The 18,567-nt window shown below is 39.7% G+C and overlaps 1 protein-coding gene across 1 annotated transcript in view; it reads right to left on the bottom strand.

The window, feature by feature from the left end:
- Positions 1-18,567, bottom strand: part of MYO10 (myosin X) — a 147,227-nt gene that overhangs the window by 17,294 nt on the left and 111,366 nt on the right. The window contains exons 20-28 of the mRNA XM_054381938.1: positions 13,896-14,020; positions 13,612-13,726; positions 9,909-10,015; positions 8,696-8,902; positions 8,354-8,393; positions 7,022-7,924; positions 5,736-5,859; positions 4,193-4,436; positions 1,921-2,016 (exon numbers count right to left, since the gene is read on the bottom strand). Of these exons, the coding sequence (XP_054237913.1) occupies positions 1,921-2,016; positions 4,193-4,436; positions 5,736-5,859; positions 7,022-7,924; positions 8,354-8,393; positions 8,696-8,902; positions 9,909-10,015; positions 13,612-13,726; positions 13,896-14,020 (1,961 nt within the window). The remainder of the gene's footprint in view (positions 1-1,920; positions 2,017-4,192; positions 4,437-5,735; positions 5,860-7,021; positions 7,925-8,353; positions 8,394-8,695; positions 8,903-9,908; positions 10,016-13,611; positions 13,727-13,895; positions 14,021-18,567) is intronic.

The raw sequence follows: 18,567 nt of genomic DNA, 5'->3' as shown, positions 1-18,567 counted from the left end.
TGCTGAGCAGCAATTGCAGAAAGATTTAATTCCAACCACACCTTCTGCTTCTGGGAAATCTCAACCTTCCTAACACTTGTATATGATAAAGCTCAACTGCTCTAAGCAATCCCATTGAAATCTGAGGGCAGAGCTTGGCCTGTTTGACAGGTTCCTGAATGCCATTCTCTGAGATAGGAATTTGCTATTCTAATGAAAACCTCCCGGGGCTAAGTTTTCAAAGGGCTCAAAAGCCCAGCCTTTAAAACAGACTCCTTACTTTTCTGCTGAGGCTCTGCCACCACCACCACGAGGTTGAGTTAAAAAGCCACAGAACTACTGCATTAAACATAAAGCTATCATTTCTGCACTCGCTTATAGTCACAGATTTTAAGGCTGGGACACTTAAAGTGCTGCCTCCTTAACTGCAGCATTCAGAAGCCAACAGCTCCCCATAATACAGACATCTGGAAACCAAACTGCCAAAATAGCTTGAGAAAGCAGATGTAGTGGTCAAACAGTATCTCTGCTGTCACATCCTCCTTACTTTCTAACAGTTTATGCTCTCATTAGAAACAATACAAGACATGAAGATAAATGAACATTTAGAGTGTCTGACTATAAAGAAGATGAGAACATACTCATTTCTGGATCACTTAGGTCTTGAAACCAGGCTTCCTGCACATCTGTCATCTCGGTTTCAACAGTAACTTCTGGATGGTGTGTTATGTGTGCTATACATGATGATAGTACATAGTGTCTCCTCCTCCATGTTTAAGAAAAAAAGTGCTGCATGACCACAGTCTGTACTCTGGTAATTTCTTACTGGCACCTAGGCATGTACACAAGTCTGATAGGAGAGACTTGACTTCATTTTAAAATACACTTACATGTTACAAGAATCTTAACTAGAACTGCTGGAAAGCTCTTAAGTTATTTCAAGAGTAATTTTAAGCATGCCAAGAAAAAAAAATGGTTCTACATTTGTAAGCATTGCTAAGTTTATAAAATTGTTTCAGTTGGAAAAGACCTTTAAGATGGTTGAAGTCCAACCATTATACTTAAGGTCCTGTGATACAGGAAGCTATACCTTTAAAAATAATAGAACATGAAGCAACAGTCAAGGCTTCAGAGCAAAGTAGCTCAAGTGATGTTGACATAGGCATCCTGTATTCTGGCCTTGAGGCAGCAAGACACTGGGTAATAAGCTTTGATTATTGAGTTTACTTTATTAAAATGCTTGATTTTTACAGGCAAAGATATTATTACCTTGCAGGAACTGTAGTCTGGGGATTTATTTTTAAAGATGTGCTACAACTGATTGGACAAGTAAAGCTTGCTCCTCACCCACCAGCCTCTCCTAACAATCTGATATGGACCTCTTAGCAACAAAAGCAAGACCATTTTTAAATCAGCAGAAAGGGAACACTCTATTGCATACTCTTCTTATTCATGAACACCCTTTCACCCTACAATTCAGTGAACACATTACAACTTTTATCTAAAAAAAAATAAAAAAATTAGGCTCAGCTTTGGCAAACAGATCCCAACCATAAAGTACAGGACTTTATTTCAGGCAGTTTACTGGCTCTTAAACATTGATGCAATCTATGCAGCAAAACAGAGAACAGCAATGCACAAGACATGCATCAATGGGTGATGACTGCTTCTCTAAAGACCTACTGTATTTCATAAGGTTTCTAGTAATGAATAGGTAACAGCTAAATTCTCTGCAAATTTTCACTCTTCCAAGTAATGTTCTGCCACAAAATTTTCTTCTCAGCAGGCCTTTTGAAAAAGTGTTAAGTACGACATGTTTAACAGCCTAAATATTTTATAACAGTGGGAAAACAAATTGATGACAAGCACTAGTCAAAATTACATAGAGGTGAAAACAAGAAAGAAAAAAATATAAATAAAAAGGCCTGATGATTTTCATACCTTGCATCCTCAGGAGACTCAGCAATTAAGTGGTAGGTTCTATCACCCATTATTAAATCAATACCGTTTTCTTTGCCTGTATTATCAACAATCTCTCTGAAAAAAAGAAGATGCCAAGATTGACAATTATCAAGATTTTGAAAATTCTGTTCTGCTGAGAGGCTCACAGACTACTGATAATTAAATAGCAGTCAGCCTTCACAGGGTTCATTTACAAGACTCACGATGTGATTTATCAGCCAGTATTAATTCACCAAACTATAGTAGCTGTATTTTCTAATTACATATTTTCAAACTATTATGAATGTCACTATATTGACTATTCTGTTATTTTTTTAACAAGAACTAAAGGAAAAGCATTATTAAACCTCAAGAAGGGCAATGTACCGGTAGAGAAATGGATGCATTTCTGAACTGATGACATACCCAAGTAATTTTTGAAGTGGTAAAAAAAAAAAAAGAGCTCTTGAAGATTTTAAAGAAAAGCAAATAAAGTATGGTTCAGTGACTCTATGTGGTTGTTAAGTCAGCATAAAACAGTTGCAAACACCACTTCCAGAAGAAGTTGAGCACCCATCTGCTGAAAGATTACATCTCTCTATTTTGTAGTTTGGCCTTTTAAGAATCAACATATGAAAAAGTCAAGAACCACGAAGCACAAGATTTTTAAGGAGAAATTTAAGTATTATATTAGGTTTTGCTGAAGCTTAAAAAAGTCAACTTGATTTCTGTTTTGCTACTTTAATTTCTTTGAAGCTTACTATTTCCTTAACTAGCTATATTTCCTAATCAGCTTTTATAAATCTCTATTCTATAAACAACACATGCAAGCTCTGCTTATCAGACTCATGAGGACCATTTAACTGCTATGAAAACAAAAAAACTAATTCTGGCCTGCTTTCTTTAGTTTGGTTTTGTTCCCTCCCAATAGCACTGTCCAGGAACATAAGCCCTATTCTGTGTTGCAAATGAATTGGCCTAGATTTGTTTAATTTGAAGGGGGTCCCTAATATGGAGTGGTGAAATATTTAAGTTGCATGGTATGTTAGGAATGTGCTCGGTGAATATTAAAGTTACCTAGAAAATCTATTGCTTACTTCTTATGACATACAGCTCTTTAAATGAAAGTACCCCTTCTTTTAGCTGTCTTATGCACAAATAGTTATTGATTGAACCTCCAGCTCAAGTTAGATTCAACAAACTTCACCCAAGAATTGTAAAAGTACTTTCAGCAAAGAATTTTATACAGCACCATCAGTGAAAGACTGTGGTGACAACAACAACAACAAAAAATTTAAACATATTAGAAAATATACTAAATAAATTCTATGGTACATTAGACAGAGTAATTTTCAACAACATGAAAAATAAATGGTAGGAACTGCAGGCTACATTCAGTCATTTACTTGACAGCCAGCAACCCAGTTGTTTTTCAAGACTTAGTCAGGATGTTCACTGAAACTATTTACTTTGTCATGCTTGAAATCAGACTCAAGCCAGGACTTCCAAAGCAAAGATTAATCTAAGATTTCAATTTAGTTTAAGTATTGTGTTAAATTAACAAAAGAAAATGGATAGTTGCAGATTACAAGGAGCTGAGTGGAATCATATGTCACAGTCATTGGTAGTCTAATTTTCAAATTAGTTAGATAATCCAGATGTTCATAAAGCATCCTGAAAGAAAAATATCATCCCTTAGAAAATTTACTTTGATGTGTGCTTCAGGAAGCATAGAATTCTAGGGCATAAGGAACATTACTTAGCAAAACCTAATTTACTAAGTTTAGTAATTCTGGTTTTTCAAAATGAATACATGCATTTTAAAGACTTTTCTATCAGTACTACAATTATTTCAAACCTGAAAAAAACTGTAAATGCATATGGGAGACACAGCTTTGACCCATGTTGATTTCAATATATTCAAGGCCTATTAACTCCACCCTATGCATTCTAGGTTTGTCTGCAGCTGTGGACTTGGCTACGTGCCACAAATTGCCTTGGGAATCATTACAGCCTAAATAGGGCCTCTAGTCTGGGAGAAAGCATAGATGAGTTGATTATAGCAGCAGTTTTCTGAAGTATTTGGCACTGGCTTAGCTCTGGAGCACCCTGTAGACTTAAGAGAGAGCCAGGTGAGGACATCTGCTCTCATTACCTTCATCACACGCTCATGCCTGAATTAACATAATATGAAGGCAAGGCACTCAACATCTTCCCAGATCAAGCCTCACGTAGAAGGAACCATGTCTAACATAAAAACATATAAACTTACTTGGCTGTTCGGACATCAATGGCGCCCTTTAGCTTTTCTTCACTGTCATTTTCAAAGTACATCAACCTGGACTGTCTGAGAACAAACCATCGTTTCTTCCAGTTCCTTCTGGAAAGCGTAGATGATCCACCCCCCTTTTTGTGAAGCCAACCCTGCTTAAGTGCTTCCTGCTTGGAACGAAACCACAAGAAGGTCTCATCTTTCAGGACACACCAGCGTCGCTTCCATGTGTTTATTAAGCCACCTGGCAAGAAAGACAGATGTGGGTTTATACATAGTTAAGAGAAACAACTATAATACATAAACCACAAGCTGTGACCCAACCAGAGCTGGAAGATGCTGACCATCAATGCCGCAGTTACACTGAGCTTCTCCTGTAAGCTAAGAAACCAAAGATCTCATTTTTGTATATCCTTAAGGCTACCAATATTGTTAACAATCTAAAGACCCTTGAATAATAATTTATAATGCATCTTTATATAATAACATCATATATGTTATACATACAGTTATATATACTTGCACGTTACATATATATCATAACTAATACATTATTTAAAAGTCATATGGCATATGAGAACCAGATCTTTAATAATATTTTCAATGTATGTCAATGATAACCTAAGAAAAGTTTAGTGTTAAACTCCTCTCTCTCTCCAGGTTAGTAGGAAGCAACAACCAACTCAAAACTTGAAAAAGCTAGAGTAGAAATACAGCAATGTGAGCTCAGTCATACCAAAGTGTGACTACATGGTAGGCAATACACTGTGCACTGTATTTACATCACAGACATAAAAATCCTAACCAAACCAATGTAATCCTGTCATTCCACAAAAAACTTATTGCTAACTCTGTCAGAAATAATGCCATGCTGCTGATGACTGCATTATTTTCCATGCAAACATAGCTGGGTGCACATTCATCACTCTTCCAATTCCAGGAAAATAAGTTATGATACAGTGATGGGTCTCATACATTATTATCTCATAAATTATGATTTACTATCAATCATCAAAAGCTAAAATCAAGAATCTTAACCAGAGAACTCCTGTTCTTTCAGAGTCCGTCAGGCCCCTTTGCTGTACAACCTTCTGTGACTTTCGGGTCCAAAATGAAAGTCGATTGAGGTCAGTAAAACTGATCTGCAATATGGAATGCTGTTTCTATGAAAAGAGTTTGGGAGCATGTATCAGCTTTCCCCAAAATTTGGTAAAACTTGTGAGTTATTTTCTTACATTTATACCAGACATTGCATTATTTACAAGACAGCAAAGATGTAAAATGAAACAGAAGCAGCTCAAAATGATGATGCTCCTTTGCTGAGAGGAAAAGACAATGCTAGACGTAAGCCACTGCAAGTAACTTAATTTGAAAGCAGATCAAATTAAGTTACTTTTCCATCACCCTTTAAAAAATAAGAAGCTGTATATACTATACGTTAAAATAAGAAGCTATACCTTAACTCTCCAGAAACTGGAATGCAAGGCATAATAAATATTTCTGGTTACTTTGTGTATTTAGCAAATTCTGATTGATCCAGTACCTTTCATGTACAGAAAGCTGTGAAAGTAGGGCAAGCTGACACAGCTATAGACTGAATCCCTCCGGTAGGAAAGTTCATCATCTGTATCAAACCTGGAATCAAAATCTTCTTCACTGTCTTCAAACTACAGAAGAAACAAAGTAAAGGTGACATGATCTCTCAGGAAAGAGTTGAGACAAAACTGGTTTAGAAGTCTTCTGCTATAGCTTTCTAAGGTGTATTGTAAGGACATTATTTCTCATTGGTTTTCATCCAGCTAACAAAGGAAGGAGTGCAGTTTGATCTTAACTGTTTGATTACACACTACCCCTAATGTCATGTAATGAATCTATTGAAACAGCTTTGCAGCTGCTCAGGAAGTTATCCCTGTGCAGGAGCCTGGCCAGGGTATGTCCGGCCTCCCTGCATCATTGAAGTGCTGTGGATAACAGTTAAGAAAAGTCTTGAAAAAGAAACATATTCCCCAAGCTCTGGTTATAGCTTTCCTCCAGCCTCACTCTGAATTATCAGAATTCTGTACTGACAAACATCTAGAATGAGTTCCCAACAGCTCAAAATGTTTTCCTCTTAGGCCAGTAATGTCAACTCATCCAAATGGCTCTTGGATTGCTTTTCATTACCTCTACTGTAATAAGATATTTTAGTGTGAACATTCTCTTTCTGTCTCACAGAAGTATTTTCTGAGTGGTAGAAGAAATCATATTCTTCCAAAAAAATATCTGTGGGAGTAAATCCCACAGTGAAGGGCACTGAAAAGAGCTCCTCTGTATGAGTGTCCACCTCAATTATTTTAACATTTGCCATCATGTGAAATTTACTCTCCAAGTAATCTCAAAATACATTTGGCACTTCAGGCACTGTTGCAAGCAGCTTATTTCTCGATACTGTTTCAACCTACCTGCATAACTGAATCTGGTTTTGCTGAAACCAATTTCTCACCATGCTACCCCAACTCCAAATGCACAGAGAAAAATTTTGCTTAGGAATTACACAACCAAGGCCATGCTCTGAGCTCTTTGCCAAATAATGTACAGTTCTGCATGAAAATTGATAGAACCATATCCCTGCATAAGCCTAGAACTGCAAGCATCATTGGACCTATGCACTGACCCCAGCAGCATCTAGATGGCAACAGACAACTCTGTCCATATACAGTTTAAGCAAGTTGAACTAAAGACAGACATAATTAAGAACATCTACAGTGACTCTGTGGCTGCAAAGTGGTAAAAAAAAAAAAATCATAAAGCATGCAACAGTTATTAGATAATAAAAACAATGATACTTACAGAAGACTGAGCTCCTTCAGAGCTAAATCGGTATGCTCCAGAACTATTGTACGTCCCCACCGAGTATCGGTAGTCTGGTGACCACTGGCTACTGTGTGAGTTAGAGAAGGTCACACTGCTACCAGAAGTAATAGCACCATCTTCATAATCGTCTTGGTCATAATCATAGTCTCCATCAGGAGAAATAAGTTCAACAGAATTTGGGGGTCTACAGGATACATTTTCTGGCATGCAGTATGTGGATTCACCACTTGAAGAATTGTGGAGACTGACTGTATCATGGGTAGGAGGTATAAGCATGGTGTTGCTGGCAGCAGGAATTGTTGGCACCACAGTATCATTCATATAGGGATCCTCCTCTGAGGAATCATCGCTTGTTCTGATGCCACTGGTCCTTTGATCAGAATGGCCATGCTCACTTGGGTTGGGTGAATCCTTAAATGCATCATCATCAGCTTCAAAGCCCTCATCTACCTCCTCCTCAGGATATGGCTGGCTGAAGTTAAAATTGGGCTTTTCACTGCAAGCATTTCCAGTCTGTTCAGTCAGCTCAGCAGGATACCCATTGCCCACAGAGAGAGACTTCTCAATGTTTCGGACACATTCATCGATCTCATCAAAGTTCAGAGATTCCAGGAACTCCTGGGCTGCTCGACATGCTTCATCCTCAAGCCGCCGGAGTTCCTCATCTCGAAGCTGCTGCAGTCTCTGTAATGAAGCCTCTGTTAAGGACAGCTCCTGCTGCTTCTTCACGCGCTGCAGGTCTTCAATTTCTTTTTCTAGACGTAAGATTTCTTCCACCTGCCTGCTTTCTTTCTGCTTTTCCACCTTTTGTTTCAGCTCTGCCTCCTTTTGAGCTTTCTGAATGGCAGCCAGTTCCTGCTTCTTTCTCTCTTCTTCAGCCTTCATGTGATATAAAAAAAAAAAAGGTAAAATAACATAAAACAAAATACCATGAACTCCCTCAATGCAATATTCCTTTAAAAAGTTTGTAAAGCACTATATTCCTACTATGCTATTCATTTAAAAGGACCCTTATGCCTAGATCAGAAAGAAAAGGAAATCAAAAGAAAAATGAAAGCATGATTACATTTGCTCACAGACACCGGAACGCTCAAGTATATGCAGAAAGTTCAGTCTTTGGCAGAATTTAAATGGAGCATGAGGTGAAATCTCCATGCAAACAACTGTATCAAATTTCCTTTGGCTTTATCTGCCAGCTCCTGTAATAAGTTTAGTTTAAATGGCACAGATGCCTTCTATTTTTTTTAATGGTTGGGTTGAGATACTCTAATAAATGGGAAGGCTGAAAACATTAAAAATACCATTTACCTGCTGGGCAAGACGCTCTGCCTCTTGCCTTTGTCTTTCCCTGAAAGTGAGGGAAGAAAATAAGTTAATAAAACCAAGGTCAGCAGAAGCTCATCACATACCTCAGCTAGGCAATAGCTCAACTTACTGAGCTCATCTGCCACATGGAAAAGGCAGTCAAAAATAAGGTCACCAATGGTACATCTGCAAATATGAAACTACCATAACAGCTACATGCACCTTTTTAGTGATAGAAGGAAAGGTTTCCAAAATCATTTGATCAAGAATATCTTGAAATAAAGGGTATTCAGACAAAAACCTAATAGGTCACAGATAGGAGTGATGTAAGCCAGCATATTGCACCTTTCTTCCTCCTTTCTTCTTTCCTCCTCTAGTCTCCACTTCTCCTCTAGTCTCTCCCTGTAAACACGACGAGCAAGCTGGCCTCGCCACTGCTTCTGAAGGATTATGGCTGCTTTCTTCAGGCACAGGAACTTTTTTCTACTGCTGAAGGCTCTGTAGTTCTTCTGTAGCACAACCACATAGTAGAGAATCTTTCTGTATCGCTTTCTGGGAGAGAAAGAAAAAAGAAAAAAAGGTCAAAATTTTAAGGAAAAAAGGAAGCAATGAGCAGTTGCAAAAGGTCCTTGACATGGTGACCTGCAATAATGAGGCCATGATAGTAAACGAATTTATTATTTCTAGTTCTGTGGTGGTTTCCTCATTTTCATTCACATTCTCCTCCCTTTCAGAGGAAAGAAATTAATTTCTTTGACAGCGCTGTCTGTGTCTTCACTAAAGAAATGCACATTACCTGTCTTACATGTTCATATGCCCCCGAGAAAGAGATGCTAAAAGGACAGGTCTGTGTGCACACATGCCAAGAAGGAATATATGTGGATAGTCATCCTACATCTCTGAAAGGAAAGAGCATGAACACCAAGATAGCTCTGTCATCAGAAAAGGAGCACAGTTTTTAAGCAACATACTGGTCAAAAAATAAGGATGTGACTAATACAGGCATGAAGAAAAATTACCTCATTATGCAAACAAGTTTCTTTAAACTGTCCTCAACTGATTTGGAGAAAAAAAGAGAAATAAACAAATGGGATGAGCGACTCCACCTTGTACATTATGCATGAAGCCAGGTAAACAAATGAAACATTCATCAGTTACCTAGTATCATAGCTTTTTAAGAACCAACCTGTTTAGTCTCATCTGTCTTCTCCTTTCTTACAAAGCAAAGACAAGTCTGACTCTCAGCTGGTAACTTGGGGCAGCCCCATGACCTGCCATCCAGCTGGAGTTCCTACCATGGATCTAATGCCGTGATACAATTATATGGTTACTGACTGACTTCCAAACTTCCATTCATTATATTAAGACAATTCAAAATCCATTTTGTTTTATTCATTGGTCTGGCAAAGACACCAGCTAGTATTTTCAAAAGCCACTTACAGGATTTGGATGCCTGGTCCCTAAGAGAAGTTATGAATTGTGAGAAGGATTTAACTCCATGATGCCTTGCCCATTTATTCCAAAGTCTGATTATGAATATTCTCATCTAGTCACTTACCGGGCTGCATAACCTAAGATGTGTGCTCGGATAATCATTGCTGCCTTGGTGACTTCCACCTCTCGCTGTTTTTCCAACTTATGTTCCAGGGACTCCCGAAGAAACACCTACACAAGAAAACATCTGGCTGTAACAATTAGCAGAGAGCACCATATATAAAGGATAGCCAAAGTGCTGCCAATGTCAGTTTGGGCAGCAAGCCTCAGCTTTGAATTCATAAACAAACATAACATGTTTCTCTTAAAAGCTAACACCTGCAGATGATCCTCTAACTTTGGATTTCACTGGGAAATTTCACTGATTCTGTGTCTGTGTGATTACACTAATGGACACTGTAACTTGTAGCAGGACTTTCCAAACAGCAACATCATTACTCTATTAATTAAACAGCCTTTCCCACTCACAGAGACCAAAGAATTTGTAGGACTTAGCATGAGCTTCCTGATTTGAGGGACAGAAATACTCCCTGATAATTTAGCTGTTTCACAGTAACATCAAGCTCCACAACCTCTTACAAGCCTCTTTGCCTCAAATGACATTGCTATAAGCCTGCAGAAGTAAGCAGAAATGAAAGTGGTTTCATATTCAGGGTGACTCAACTGGATTTTCCTGCTGTTTACATGGGGACACATCTGCCAGGGCCAGACATTGCACTATAGCTGTCTGCCCTCCCTGCAAACAGATCATGCCCTAGGCTCTCAATCCCAGCACTAACCTGCATCATTTACCTGGGCTGCCTAGTGCCTCTTGGAGGCAACTTTAGCACATGGCATTGACATATATTGAGCTAATCCAACTGTTTCTCCAGCCAAGCAGAGGCAAAGGGCATGCAGCTTCCCTCTTCCACTTGCCTTGACGTCTGCTCTTTACTGCACACTCACAGAGTGGTGAGCTATCTGCTGCCAGTGCTTTTGCCAGGTGTCCTTGACTTTTCCATTTTGAAGGCTAAATCTGCTTGTATCAGCTATAGGTGGCAATAGCCTGGCATGCTGCTGCCTAAGACATGAGCAGCTGGAAATAACTCAGTCAGTGACACTTTGATTAACCATGATGAGAGCCAGGCTGGACACCACAACATTGCAATGAGGAAAGTGCACTACTCTAAAAGCAGGAATGCTTCCTTGAAGCGTTTTGGATTTTTCTGGCTGTGAACCAACCAACCAACCAACAAACAAAAAACCCCAAGAAAACAACATGAAGAACACAAACAAAATAACCCCAATGAACAAACAATAACAACAACAATGAAGAAAAACATGGACTTTTGGGGGTCTTCAAATAGAAAAAAGATAGATTTTTCCTTTGTGTTTATGGAGAAATGAAGCCCGCCCACCATGAAAGCTACAGCAGCTTTCCTCCTCAAGAAAGGCACAGTTTTGAGTTTTGGATGTAGCTAGAAAGAGACTACATTTTACCACCATAGATCACAGAATACCTCAAAGTTCCCGTATCCAAGTTGCACTGGGCAACTCTTTCTATAGAACATTTTTACTCATTGAAAAAGCCTTTTCTTCCACTCATTGGAAAACCTTTCTTTGCTCTACACACACTGGCTTTAAAAACACAGCAAAATTCTGCTTTAGAAAGGCATACAGCTACTTCTTAAAATAAAAATGGATGTTATGCACATATTAAGCCCAGCCATTAGTCTTGTCTGAGCCATTGCAGCTTGAGATGTAAAAGACATGAAAATATCACACTGAAGCTAAATCATGGCAATGTTGTTACTACCCCTTTTAAGTAACACAGGGAAAATAGTGCCCATGTTCAGCCTGAAACCAGTGTTCTCTTGTTCTCTTCTACAATAAGCTCTTTATGAAGATTCTTACAAATGCGCAGGCAGCTCCTGGCTGGGATGAGCCCAGGCCCCAGTAAGGGAACTTACAACAGAGCTCTGGCTCTTGCCAAGGTCTTGATGAGCAGCTGGTTAAAACAATTTCGGGTTCTGACAAATATATGTCCCTAAAATACCAAAGTACTGTCCAGGGTCCATGCATAAATACAGTTAGTATACTACAGCTGAAAGTGTAATGAGAAGCACTGCCTAGTTCTGCGCTGAACATTGCCACTGTATTATTTTGTAAGCCATAGTCTACAAAACTAGGATGAAAAGTGACTTCAATTTTCATCAGAGCACTTCAGATTCTCTCTCTTACAATAACTGTAAAATCAACAACTGATTTAATCAACTGATTAAATCAACTTTCTCAATATCATCTGCAAGACTCCTTAAGTGTGCAGAGGCATGAAGAAACACCTTCAAAACCATGCTGTTGTGGGGAGAAGAGGATGAGGAAGAAGGGTGTTTCACACAGAAATCTATCAGATTTTACAAAATATTTTTGCTAACCTTATGGCAATGAGACAGTTTTTTCACAATTTAACAAATGACATTAAGACTGACAATAACACATATTTTGATCAATTCACATAATCCATCAGACTTTACTTCTGGATCTGATTTTCATTCTCTCTCCACTACAGAAGCCCTGGGAATGCTAGCTCAAGTTACCCAGAGGAAAAAGGGAAAGCCATCTGCAGAGGTCTGGAGAATGATCCTTGGCAGCAAAGACCTTGTGTATGTAATCCACTCTCTAGTCCTTTGCACGAGGAATTTTTAATGCTTAGGAAATCTCAAAGCCTGCAGTGGGGAATCTTCTCCTGAGTACACAATGCTTTTACCTAATTTGTTAAGTCCAAGAGCACAAATCTGCAAGGAAGAAAGCTCTGCACACAGCTGTTGTTCAAAATCAAACTTGAGAAAGAAACATGTAAAACCACCTAGACTGGTTTACTTCTCAAAACCAATTCTATTATTTTAATTGAAATAATTTTGGTTTTGTTTTTTTTTTTTGAAAGAGAAAGAAGTTGTGAGCAAAGTTCAGGTTATCCTGTGGGACACATATTGAGGTCCAATGTACCTCTGAAAAAGACTCAGACTAGGATGGCAAAGACACTTAGAGCTCAACTCTGCCACATAAACCTCAGATAAAATTCTTCTTGAGCAGGTTATCATGCAGGTGGGTTTACTTGTATGAGTTCAGCTTCCTGCAGAACAAAAGTGTTACCTCACATGCTGCTAAAAATTATAAAATCCAACTACCACAGATCCACAGAGTACATTGGGTTGAAGAGACCCTCAAAGGTGTTCTTTGTCTAACCCTCCTGCAGTGAGCAGGCACACCTCCAACTACATCAGGCTGCTCAAGGCCGCATCGAGGCTTATCTTGAATATCTCTAGGGATGGGGCCTCAACCACATCCCTGGATAACCTGTTCCAGTATTTTACTGCTCTCATTGTAAAGAACTTCCTCTTTATGACCATCCTAAATATCCTACTCCAGTTTAAAAACATTGCCCCTTGTCCTGTCACTACATGCCCTTCTAAACAGTCCTTCCCCAGCCATGTTTTAAGCTCTGTTCCTCACCAGCACTACCACTTGTGAGCAGTGGCAGAAAATTCAAGTGGGCTCTTTTTCCATGGGTGAAATCACCAGTCAGTGTCTAAATGCCTCAGACAGCTAATGACTCAGCACAACCATTAATTGTTGCTATAAGGGTTTCAAGAGCACCAATTAGGTATGCACAGTTTCTTTTAAGTCCAGAAGTAATTACCATTACATCTCCACAGCTGTGCAGTCCAAATCCTGTTCCTTCAGCTTTGTATAAGCACCAGCTCCACAATACACACAGATTATTTTACCTTGTTTTTCCCAAGCTGCCACTCAGTGCTTGTGTTGTCATACAGATGAAGCAGGACGGCACATTTCTCATTTAAATCTTCAGGCAGAGTTAGGTTTCTCATGAGAACTTTATACCTAGCAACCAAGAATTATTGATCACCTCATGTAAGAGACAAGTTCTGATTTTGCAATACGATTTTCTTGTAATAACAATCTAGTAAGATTTTCACTTTATTACTCAACATGACAATGTTGATTTAATACTCATGAGTCACATCTGAAGTGCACAAGTCAGTGTGCTTACCTTTTATAAAAGTCTTGAAATGGCCTTCGGACAGGAAAACCAGCCCTCCGGATCCTGACTGTCTCCAACATCCCAGAATAGCGCAGCTGGTTAAGCACCACTGTCTGATCAAACTGGTCTGGCATCTAGAATGAACAGGTTCAAAACAAGAATTTCAATAGCAATGGTTAGAGATCCTGTCAGAGGAAATAAACACAGGGGAAATGACAGGAATCTGAAATGCTCAAAGGCTAAAAATGGGCTACTGTGTCTTAAAGAACATCAGCAGTTTTGAGCATATAAAAATATATCTACAGGATGGAAATTAAGGGGTAATTAGACAATATCATTTCCATGGACATGGCATTTAGAGCCATTTAATCCAATCATCTCTCTTTCCATTTCATGTATGGAATGCAGGCCATTGCTGTGCAGAAAGAAACATGAGAAAGAAACACAGGCAGCTAACAGGTCAGCAGCTACAAGCTTGACTGTTTTGTTCAGCAACTCAATTTACAGTCCCTGTAGATGATCCCTAATGTTGAAGATAGACAAATACAGTGGCGTGATACCATTTTAGAAGAAAAAAAAAAAAACCCAGAGGGGCAGAAAAGATTTAATTTTTAGTGCACTGACAATTTATCTACTACAGACAGGGATGGAAGTTTGCCAGTGGCATCTCAAATTTTAAAGTTGTATTTCAAAGAGTTTCTATTCTGAACAGCAGATATATTTTCATCTGTAAACAGAAAGACACACCCCACCCCCCGTTTCTGAAATGTTTCCCTTAGTTTGCATCCAGTTCTTTCAGCATCACTTTTCATTTAGAAAACAGATCATGCTAAAGCCATTCAGTCATGAAAACCTGAGAATACTGATGAGTGTCTTCCTGCCCTTGGGAAGCTCAGGAATCCTCTCACCCCAGCTTTGAGGTAAATGAGCCAGAGCCACACAATGCTACTCAAGATAGCACTAATTGCTGCCTTGCAAAATGCTAGCAACCTTGATACATATGGTGTTATTTCACCATATGTAAACACAGCTTTTAATTTGTCAGACCAAACATCCACTTTTCCCCACCAGCTGACCCTCCAGTACAGTAATTTTGCAGGGCCGGAATACTTAGTGCTTAGGATTTTGTAAGAAGTTGTTTAGAAGGTGGGATCTCACAGATATAGTTAATAATTTATATGGCATCTTAAGTTCTTCATCTGATAGAAATGACAGCAAGATCAAACCATGAACAACTGTAAATCAGAGGATTGTCTTGGTACTTATTCACTAGCTTTAAGCATGCCTCTTGTTCAACTTAGCAACAAATGACTCCTCCAAATTTTAACTTATCAAAAGTACGTTCAGGAAAGCACACTCAAACGTTCATTTAAAATATCCAGTCTAAACTATTTCATCAGCACATTCATCCATAAAATAAAACACTTTGTGCCAGTGATGATACCTGTAAGCTGTTCCTTAAGTAGCTTCAAAAATACCTGACAGATTAGTTTCTGCCTCCCTCCTTTAAAAGGCAAAACGCCTAAACCAAAATGGTTTTTCCCCTTTCATTAGTTTCTTTTCTGGAGCAGAGGTGGGAGACTCCTCTGTAGATGCAGAAGCCTTCTGCACAAAGCTGTCAGAGCTGCACAGGTAAACAATTCCCCAGCACTCACCATTCCTCCAACAGTGAAAGACTTTTGAACCACTTTGGTACAGGAAAAATATCCTATTTCATAAGCAAAAATACCACAACCTGGCCCTTCCCCCACAGCCAATAGTACTGCAAAAAATGAAAACAATTTGTGTTTTAAAAAGTTGCTAGTCACCATGGTGAGCCCTGCCCTGTGCCTGGGGTAATTACCAGTGAGTGCTAGCAGGACCTGATCTGGTCAAAGCAGGTGGACAGGGGCTACAGAGAAAATCTGTCACCCAGCAGCTGCTTGCTGCCTTTGCTTTCCCTCTGGGTGCTTTGCATCCCAGGGAGACTCAGGAGCTACATTAACTCCACACCACTCTGACTGTTAATGTCTCTGTTACTAATGTTCTTTAATATTTTATTTCCATACCCACGTGTAGAAAAATATTAACAAAAAATGCCTCTGCAAATGATGCAAACAAACTCCTCTTTATCAACAATGTGTTTCACTTGGCTTTTGCCAAATTACTACCAGTAAAATATTTTAGGGAACTCATAGTATGAATGCTTACAATAAAAGCATTGATAGTATCATGGCTTTTACTGCCAACAGTATTTTCCATATGTGCCCACGCCAGGGCAGTCAGATGTACTAGGAACTAACCTTGCAAAACTGCCCTTGGAATATCTGTGTACACACCTGCCTTTCTCTGTGCAGGTGGCTGATGAGGCCCAACAGGAAAGTGAGGGAATAAACACAGGTGCACACACAAATCCGAAAGAGAACTATATTCACTTTTTTTGCCTCACCTACCCCAAGGCTGATGATTGCCACAAATAGACACAGGTTAATATAATTTTTTTTCTTTAACATTACACTTTCGTTTAATCCTTCTACCCTACCCATACTCATTGGCTTAAAAGGTGATGTTCTTCACAAGCCTTGCAAACAAAACTACTTTTGGTGCATTCAGGTGGGGAGGCAGATGCATGGATCAGAGTAGAGACACACCAAACAAGGTAAAATTTTTGTGATGTGACAGATGTCTCTGCCTCTCAAAAGGCAGGCTGTGCTTATGCAAGAAGGCTCCTCCTGCTTTGAAAGCCAGATGGCTGCTGCACCACCTAATCCTGTTATTGCTACCCTTTTTCTGTTTCACCTAAGAAGTAAAAAATCAGCCACATGCCTGGCTTGAATGTTTGTGCTACTTTTTAAAAACCCTTTCTCTTTCCATCCTTGTTTTGAGTTGCAGAGGATGAAGAAACATTTTCATGACATTTTTCATGCAACTGCCCCTCTTCTCCACTCTGGTTAGACTCTACCCAGAATACAGTGTTCAGCTCTGTAGACTTCAGCACAGGAAAGACATGGATCTGTTGGAGAGAGACCAGAGAAGGGCCCCAAAAACTAAGAGGGATGGAACACCTCTTCTATGAAGAAAGGCTGAAAGAGTTGAAGCTGTTCAGCCCGGAGAAGAGAAGGCTCTGAGGAGACCTTGTAACAGCCTTCCAGTACTTAAAGTTTAAGAAAGATGGAGATAAACTTTTTAGCAGGGCCTGTTATGACAGGAAAAGAGGTAATGGTTTTAAACTGTGAGGGTAGACTTACATTAGATACAAGGAAGACACTTTTTATAATGAGGGTGGTGAAACTGGCCAAGGTTTCCCAGAGAGATGGTAGATTCGCCTTCTCCAGAAACATTCCAAGTCTGGTTGGATGGGCCTTTGAGCAACCTGGTCTAGTTGAAGTTGGACTAGATGACCTTTAAAGGCCCCTTCCAACTCTAAGCTTTCTATAATTCTCCGATTCTAACTCTGATACTACTACTACTTCTAACTAAGAAGTTAGAAACAGCTCTGCTCTGTCACCAGAAGCTGGGATTGTCACAGAATCACCTAACTTCATATTACCTGCATTTTTAAAGAAAAGCATGAAACACTGCAGTAGATGTTCACATGGTATCAAAGCAGGGCAACATGAAGACCATCACAATTTTAATTAATTAAGCCTACTCCTTCACTTTATATTGCTAATTATTTTTACTCATAGACATAGGAGGGCTTTTAAATTGGAAGGTCAAATCTTGCCCTGGAATTACATCTGCAACAAGTGTGGCTGCTTTGATTAAACTGGGGGTGGTGGTAAGAGATGTGCCAAACTCATCTCTTACACTTTTCAATATGGAGTACCAGAAGATACCCTCCCATCACAGCAGTTCCCGCAACTTTTCAGTGCCTAGCAATGAAAAGAGTTACAGTCAGAGAGAGCAGGAGCTGAAATTCTAACACTAAGATGCACCCAGGATTTCCTACATCTAATGAAAATGACCAGAAATTACATACAGTCCTGCACATGGCACGGCATCCAGCATATCACACTAGAATTTGGTGATGATACACTGCAGCTCAGCCTCAATCCTATAAACACTTCCTAGAATCACAGAATGACAGAATGGTCTGGGTTGGAAGGGACCTCCAAGGGTCATCTAGTCCAACCTCCTCTGCAGAAAGCAGGGCCATCCTCAACTAGATCCAGTTGATCTCTTGAATCATCTCCAGGGATAGGGCTTCAACTACCTCCCTGGCAACCTGTTCCAGTGTTCCACTACCCTCATGGGAAAGAACTTTTTCCTAACATCCAATCTAAATCTACATGTATCTAGTTTGAAACCATTGCCCCTCCTCCTAAGCACTACAGGCTTTTGTAAACAGTCTCTCTCCATCCTTTTTGTAGGCTCTCTTCAGGTACTGGAAGGCTGTTATTAGGTCTCCCCAGAGCCTTCTCTTCTCCAGGCTGAACCACCCCAGCTCCCTCAGTTTGTCTTCATAGCAGAGGTGTTCCAACCCCATGATCATTTTCTTGGCCCTCCTCTGGACCCAGTCCATGAGGCCCATGTCCTTCCTGTGTTGAGGGCTCCAGAGTTGGACGCAGCCCTCCAGGTGAGGTCTCACCAGCGCAGAGGAAAGTGGCAGAATCACCTCACTCGATCTGCTGGCCACACATCTTTTGATGCAAACCAGGATGTGACGGGCCCTCTGGGCTGCAAGCACACACTGTCTGCT

Source organism: Indicator indicator, chromosome 6 (genome assembly GCF_027791375.1).
Source record: "Indicator indicator isolate 239-I01 chromosome 6, UM_Iind_1.1, whole genome shotgun sequence".
In the NCBI taxonomy this organism is placed as follows: domain Eukaryota; kingdom Metazoa; phylum Chordata; class Aves; order Piciformes; family Indicatoridae; genus Indicator; species Indicator indicator.
Note: the sequence above shows the minus strand (reverse complement) of the source record. Positions and strands in the feature narration are given on the sequence as shown.